This window comes from Mustela nivalis (genome assembly GCF_964662115.1).
Source record: "Mustela nivalis genome assembly, contig: HAP1_SCAFFOLD_2137, whole genome shotgun sequence".
NCBI lineage: Eukaryota > Metazoa > Chordata > Mammalia > Carnivora > Mustelidae > Mustela > Mustela nivalis.
This window is the reverse complement of record NW_028134527.1, coordinates 14485-22500: the sequence shown is the minus strand read 5'-3', so window position 1 is coordinate 22500 and position 8016 is coordinate 14485. Positions and strand designations below refer to the sequence as shown.

The following is an 8016-nucleotide window of genomic DNA, read 5'->3' as shown; positions in this document are numbered from 1 at the left end:
CTCTCCACACAGTCCATGCTCCCATCACCGCCCAGAAGGAACCTCGTGCCTCCACCGTGGCCACGAGAGGAGCGGAGACGGGCACGGCTTGCTGGGCAAAACAGCGGCAGCCCTCGGCTGGCCAAGCCCACGGTCACTCACACGCCCCACCAAGTCCTGTCCACACACACCCCTGGCACGACGCGCGCCAGGGGACGACGAGGCGCCCGCACCCACACGTGGGGGGGGCGGGTTGGGCCTCCCTTACCGGCTCCACCACCCGCTCTTCCGACACACCACCGACAGCGGCAGCCCGAGGGGGTCGCTGGGAACGGGAAACGACGCCACCGCTCGGCCTCAGGCACCTGAGACAACCTGGAACGCTCCAGGGGCACCACAGAGGGCCAGGCGCCACGCACTCAGCACGCCCAGGCGGTGAGCAGCGCGGCATGGGGACAGCCCTCCCCGCCACGGGGAGGGCCGCTCACCCCACAAAGACGCCGAGAGGCAAGCGAGAGTGTCCGCTGCGTCAGAGGGCCCCACACCCACGGGCGCCCTGAGGCGGAAACCGTGGGAAAGTGGAGTCGGGCCGGAGCCCACACCCCCCCGCACCCTTCCCCCCTACACCACCCACGACAGCGGGGGGCAGAAGAGGAGGAAGCGAGGGCCCCGCGGGCAGAGCGAGAAGCACGGTCCCATTCACCATGAATGTCCGTCCCTCGTCTGACGCGGCTTAGGCCCGGCCCAGGAGAACACGACATCACCACATCGATCAGCGAAAACGTGCCCAAGGAGGCCCCAGAGGGGGGAAACACCCGGCGAGGACATCAACCAGAAGGGCCTGCTTTTCAGCCTCGCTGGCACCCCTCGAACCTAGGGCACGAACAGCCGGGCAACCCAGGGAGAATGCCTGACACGTGGCACGGAGCCTTGCGGAACGTTCGGAACGGGGGTTGCCACAGCCACAGCCGGGTGCCCGCAACGCAGAGTGCACGGGGTAAAGGACCCACGCCACCTGCCCACGCAGCCCTCGGGTGCTGGAGACCAGAGGTGACACCACAGCCCAGGCCACCTGGGGGCAACAAGAGCCGGCAGCGCACAGGCCCACGCGGACAGCTCAAACAAGCGAGGGCCGAGCCGGATTTGGCACCACGGCCAAGCCCGGAGCCCCGCACGCACCCAGAGGCCCACATCTCTAAGGCAAGTCACTCAAACAGCGTGTCAGCACCTACCTGGCAACAAAAAGTGCTCCTTTCAGGGGACAAAATAGCCACGCCATTAGGCGGGGCCTAGCCACAGGTCACCGGGCCCTCGTGGGACCGTGGCCCAGCCACTGGCCCCAAACACCGCTCCATCACCCTATACACACAACACACACACACACACACACACACACACACCCCAAGAAAGGGGGGGGTGCGCCCCACGGAACCCCTAGGGCCATCTGGTCGACCCCCGGGAGCGTGGGGGAGGGGGTAGCCGGGAACGACAGCCGACGCGAGGGGCGTGGAGCGGGGTGGGCTGGGCTGGGCTGGGCTGGCCCGGGCGGCCCCGGCCGGCTCTGCCCGGCTCTGCCCGGCTCTGCCCGGCTCTGCCCGGCTCTGCCCGGCTCTGCCCGGCTCTGCCCGGTTAGCTCCTCCCCTGGTCCGCCTGTCGTCCCAAGGTCGGGACTTCGAGAAGAATCAAGTTGTTGCGGGGGGGGGGGGGGGGGGGGGGATCTGCCGGCGCTCGCCTCCTCCTCTCTCTCACCACCGGCCCCGGCCCTCAGGACCGCCCCAGGACGGTCACTGACTCCCGGCTGGGACTGGGAGAGGGGGCGGACCCGTGGAGGCGCCCCCCGATGGCCGGACCTCCACGGAAGTCGCGGCCCGTGCCTCCCCTCGCTGCGCGGCCTGGTCTGGTCTGATCCCATCCGGTCCCATCCGGTCCCCACCTACGCAGAGGGCCTCGGAAAACTTGGTGAGAAAATCGGGGGCGACGACCAGGACCCCACGCGTGCCCGCGGACGGAACCATCGCGCCATCCACGGGCTTCCCAGCGAGGCTCACGCCGGTCCCCAACCACCCGAGTGTGACACAGGACACGCGGGACACAGAAGGCCTGACGACCGGCCAGAGCCTCACGCCCAACGGCGTCCTCGTGCCGCACACGCACACCCTCTCCCGTTCGGCCAGGGGTGGAGGAGGAGGCACCCGCGGGGTGCTGGTCCACCCCTCGAGGCAGCCCCTGACACCTCTACGGGAGAGCGAGGAGGAGGAGGAGGAGGAAGAGGACGAGGCTAGAGCACCACTAGTTCCCCAAAAAACTAAGGGTTCAATCTCCCACGAGCCGATTGCGCCCCGACACTCCAGAGAAAACCGGAGGCTCCCTCTAGTGTCGCCGGCTTCCCGGAACTGCAGCTCGGGGACTGCCACCAAATGCCATCCCTTGCCGATGTCGCCCACGCTCCGGCGGGGAGACGCTATATAAAAGCGGCCGCCAGGTGGCGGAAGACAACCGCCACGAAAGACACCGAGGCAGGCCCGGATCGCAGGGCAGTCAAGTCGCGCTGCCGGCCACCAGACCGCCCAATCTCGTGTCCCGGCCCACTTCGGAGGGGCGGGCGTCAGCCTCGGGAGCTCCCGGCGGGCACGGCGTGACTCCAGCAACCCAGAGGAGACTTGGGAAACGCGCCCGGGCCGCTGCCGCCGGAAGAGCCCCCCCCCCCCACTACCCACACCACACACACACACACACACACACACACACACACACACACACACACACACCCCAGGATGAAAACTGTTCTCTGTCAAGCATCAACCCTGAGCACTCACTATAAAAGTAAATGAGGAAACGCAGACAAGAGAGAAATCAAGCAAATAATGTGATTCTGAAGGCTGGACACCTATTGAGTCGAGAGAATTGACCAAACACCAGAAACTGAAAAAGGTTTTCCTTCCAAGTCAGTTCCTCCGTAGTTAGCTACACAACATTCTTTCACCAGTATTTCCCCAAGAGTGCGACGATCCAAATAAGGTTTCCCAGTGCAAAGTTCATGGGCGCAGACTTCACACCTGTGATTCAAGTACACGTCTTTCAGGGCACCTAGCTGGCTCGGTCCAGAGGATCCCTGAGGAAGGCGACTCTTGATCTGTGGGGGTCCTGAGTTCCAGGGCCACACTGGGTGGGTGTACAGAGCTGACAGGCCAAAGACATTCGAATCGCTATGTCGATTTCAAACACAACATAGGAAAACAAAACAAAAATCAGAAATAAAATCACCCTGGTTGAATGCCTTTTTATTTTTTATTATTATTATTATTTTTATTTTATTTTATTTTATTTTTTTTGGTAGAGGCCATGGGAACCCTGTGATGTTGGCAGACAAAGAGACATGGCCGGCCCATCAATGAATCGATGGAACGGAACAGATACCCAAACAGATATGCCCAAGCCCAACAAAGGTTCCACCTGAGATGCCTAAACTATAACCATAACCGCTATTTCTGCTTCTGCACCTTCCCCTGCTAACCCATGAGGAGATGGAAAATTACCAGCAAACTTTGTATAAGCACTCTGTAACCACACAACCCACGCCCAGAATTGAACCTGGCAGAGTGGCCGCTCCCGGACCCCCACCCGGCTTTGGGCCAAGAGATAACAGTCATCTGGCACCAGAGAAACCCCCACCCAGAATTGGATGTAACAAAATGACTGCTCCCGGACCCCCCACCCAGCTCTGGGTGCAAGAGATAACAACCATCTGGCACCCCGCGGCTTGTCAGGGAGACCCCAGCCAATCCAGAGGTGACACATACCCTAGCGGTGCCCACCAAGCAGTTTGAAGAATGACAGCCCTTTGACCTAACCAATAATCTGTTCCCAGCCTCCCCCCCCCCCCCCCCCCCCCCGCTCTGTAGCGCGCCAGTCATATGAGAGAGTTGCTGTCGGAGGCAGGCCCCTGGCCAGGGCGGCCTCCACCAGTAAAAGATGGCGCCTGGCTAGTTGCCAGGTTAGGATTGCCTCGTGAGACTAAGCGGAACGCCCAAAGAGGAAGTAAACAGCATTGGTTGCTAGCGAAGTTGTTCGTTTAGGTGCACCGCCTGATTTGCTCCCTCCTGTACCCTGCTCGCTGATTGGTCATGTAAGCATATATAAGTGTGTAGACTTGCGGAAATAAAGAGAGAGAAGATGCATCGGAACCGGGGTTCTTGTCGTCCTTGCGGGGCGAGGGCGATAAGTTGCTGTTTGATTTTCCCGCGGTACGTAGTGATTTGTTAGGAGATACTATGATGTATGCTAAGTCCCTGCCTCCCCAAAAATAGTGCATAAAAAGTGCCGTGATCCTGAGCTCAGGACCTCTTAGCGTCACCGGCAACCAGTGCGCGGAGGTCCGGGTTCGAACTCGTAATAAACAACCCTTGCTGTTTGGCTTTGACTCTGGACTCTGGTGGTCATCTTTGGGGGGGTCTCGGAATTTGGGCATAACACACCGATGCGCAAAGGCCATTCAAAGGAGGAAACATGGCCCACCTCCCCACGAAATCAGAGGACAGTCAGTCATCAGACATCCACAGGCCCAACACGCAGGCAAGAAGGCAGACAAAGAAACAAGAATACTGGGGGGCACCTGAGTGGCTCAATGGGTTAAAGCCTCTGCCTTCCGCTCAGGTCATAATCCCAGGATCCTGGGATCGAGCCCCGCATCGGGCTCTCTGCTCAGCAGCAAGCCTGCTTCCCCCCTCTCACTCTGCCTGCCTCTCTGCCTACTTGTGATCTCTCTCTGTCAAATAAATAAATAAAATCTTAAAAAAGAAGGAAAAAAATGAAAGAAAGAAAGAAAAGAAAACTGGGGCGCCTGAGTGGCTCAGTCGGTGAAATGTCTCTGCCTTCAGCTCAGGTCATGATCTCCGGGTCCTGGGATTGAGCCCCGCATCCATCGGGGCTCCCTACTCAGCAGAGACTCTGCTTCTCACCCTCCTGCTCTCTGACCCTCCTTCTGGATCCTTCGCTCCTTCGCTCCTTCACCCGCCTGCCCTCCCTCACTCCTTCCCTCCCTCCTTCCCTCCCTCCCTACCTCCCTACCACCAGCACCAAAATTCTTTTTGAAGGAGAAAAAAAGGAAGAAGAAAGCTTCTATCCAAACAGCCAGACCTCACCCCTCCTATCAATGTGAACTCCAAACGGATCTCACACTTCCATGGGAAACAGAACACTGGAACACACGTGACTGTGTGCGTGTGCGCGCGTGTGTGTGTCTGTGTCTGTGTCTGTGTGTGTCTGTGTCTGTGTGCACGCGTGCATGTTGGGGGGGGGGGGGTGATTCTAGGGGGAGAGATGGGGATCTAGGGCCAGGCAAAGAGGGTTTAAGACTGGACACCAAAGGCGCGATCCGTAAAAAAAAATAATAATAATAAAATAAAAAATAAACGGAGGGGTTGGAAGTCCCCAAAATTAAAAACCTAGGCTCTGTGAAACACCCTCTGAAGAGGACCCAAGAGCAAAGGACACACAGAGGCCTGGGGGATCAGCCGGGAGTGGGAGGTGGGGGGTGGAGGGTGTTGCTCAGAGAGAAACAAAATGAGGAAACGCTCCCGGAGGTTGGATCTGGGTCACTAGGGGAACCGGGGTACAATCCATTCAGATGGGAAGTCTGCCACACGGCCAAAGGCAAGGAAGAAAACCAAGATTTTTAGGGTCAGGTCCCTTCGAGCAGGTCGTGTCTAATACAAGGCCCCCGACTCAGAAAACCAGCGAGGCAGTTTTAATGTCTACTTCCAAATGGACATGGAGTCTGGGTTTGAGAGGCAGAGAGTCCATCCCTGATCATCCCAGAGGCGATTAAAAAATACAGAAGAACCATATCAAGGACAAACTCTGCAGGGCCCAGGGTCGAACGGCAGGGAACCTTCCGATCTTCTTTTTAACACCCAGGCCAAGGAGCCTATGCGCAGGCACGCTGCCGCTGTGGAGGAGCCTCGGGAATGGCCGGAAAGAAAGGAGCCAGCAATAGCAGGACCAGGGATGGGGAGAGGGATTCCCGAGGAACAAGGACCCGTGAGCCACTTGAGTCTGGGTAGACTGCCCTGAAGGAAACCAGAACATGTCACCCCTCAAAGGTGCCCACTGTGGCACGTCGGTTATCTCAAATTCAACTCCTTGAAGACACAGCACCTACAAGAAGGATATGCCGGCCCTTCTGGTCTTCACGAGACCAAGAGAGCCAACTCCCATGTGAAAGGTACCTTCCCTAGAACCAGGAAGCAGAAAGGCATCCTCCATCACCAGAGACAGGAAAGGGGAGCCGGAGAATTAGGGTCTGAACCGTCCACATCGATGAAACTTCTTCAACCAGCCCCAGCCCCAGCCCCAGCCCCAGCCCCAGCCCCAGCCCCAGCCCCACCCCCACCCCCATCTTCCCGGGGCTGTCTTTTCCAAGGGGCTGCCTGCCCCTTGCCCAAACCCCTTTTTTTCTCGTCCGTTCTTCACGAGTGGATCGAGTCCCTGTCTTGTCTGTCTGTCTTTCTTTCTTCCTTTCTTTTATTTTATTTTTTTAAGATTTTATTTATTTATTTATTTGACAGAGAGAGATCACAAGTAAGCAGAGAGGCAGGCAGAGAGAGAGAGAGAGAGAGAGGAGGAAGCAGGCTCCCCACTGAGCAGAGAACCCGACACGGGGCTCGATCCCAGGTCCCGGAGATCATGAGATCATGACCTGGAAGGCGGAGGCCCAACCCACCCAGACACCCAGACACCCAGGCACCCCTCGAGTCCCTGTCTTTAGGCCCTTGTGAAGGCACCCCTGTGCAGGCAAACACCTGCCCACAGTTGGATGCCCTTCTCTAGGGAAGCTCTTCTGTCGGACAACATCCTAGGCCCAGCCACAGACCCTAAGCAGGTAGAGGAGAATGTGTGTCCACCACCACCACTACCAAACACCACCACCACCACCAGCAGCCCCCCCCCACCCCCACCCACACCCACACCCACACCCACACCCACACCCCAGCAGCAAGAATGCCCACCTGGAACGTCACTCAGACCAGATGAAGAGAGCCAAGGCAAGAGAAATGAGGCAACTTGTAACCCGCTGATGAATCCCTGACACACATACAGGGTATAACACCCCTACAACTCCCTCAAGGATTCTGTTCAATGTTTTACCCGTGAGGATTTGCTCTAGTGCGTGTCACTTCACTCCGATAGCCACAAATGCCCACGAGATGCTAACATCCCTCTTCCAACACGTGGCCCACAGACACACATCTAAAGGGTCTCATGACTAATGCTTTGCTAAAACAAGAGGGACTCACCTCACCTTGACAGTACGTAGCCCTGCAAGGTCTCGGAGACCTTGCTCGCAGCATACACACATTCCTGGGAGACTTACCTTATCCCTAACCTCCACTAACTGGAAACCGTACCACCAGTGACCCCTCACAATCCCAGCACAGCTCTTTCTGCCCACAGGTCCTGTCCCCGTGCTGTCCTAAAAGCACCTTTTTGCACCAAACACATCTCTGCAATTCTTTCTTGACCATTTCCCAGGCAGCTCCACATCCGGTCGGCCTGTCTGTCCGGTTTTTGTGTTTGTTCCTTCGTGTGTGTGTGTGTGTGTGTGCGTGCGCTCGCGTTTAATGGGGCTTTGTTTCTAATTATTTATTTATTTACGTACTTACGTACTTACTTACTTACTTATTTTGATCGATTTTGGGTTCACAGCCAAATTCACTGGAGAATACGGCCAGTACCTACAGGACACCTGCTCATCCACACTGTGACATCATCATCAGCCACTCAGAGCCCAGAGTTTACACGAGAGTCCACTCTTGGCGTTATCCATTCTCTGGGGTTTTGTTTTCCTTTTTATAACGACTTTATTTATTTATTTAGTTGACAGAGAGAGAGAGAGACAGACACACAGATCATAAGTGGGGGGGGGGGGGGCGGGGAGCAGGCTCCCCGCCAAGCAGAGAGCCCAATACCGGGCTCGATCCCAGGACCCGGAGATCATGACCAGAGCCACAGGCAGAGACTTGACTCACTGAGACACCC

General features: G+C 57.6%; 1 protein-coding gene across 1 annotated transcript in view; it reads right to left on the bottom strand.

Annotated features, from left to right (window-relative positions):
- The window catches only part of LOC309858288 (uncharacterized protein), a gene marked incomplete at its 5' end in the record, with an annotated part of 42321 nt that extends 39303 nt beyond the window's left edge, over window positions 1–3018 (bottom strand). The window contains 2 exons of the mRNA XM_082750961.1: window positions 2219–2688; window positions 2963–3018. Coding sequence (XP_082607087.1) covers window positions 2219–2688; window positions 2963–3018 — 526 coding nt within the window. The remainder of the gene's footprint in view (window positions 1–2218; window positions 2689–2962) is intronic.
- Between the last annotated feature and the right edge of the window lie 4998 nt (window positions 3019–8016).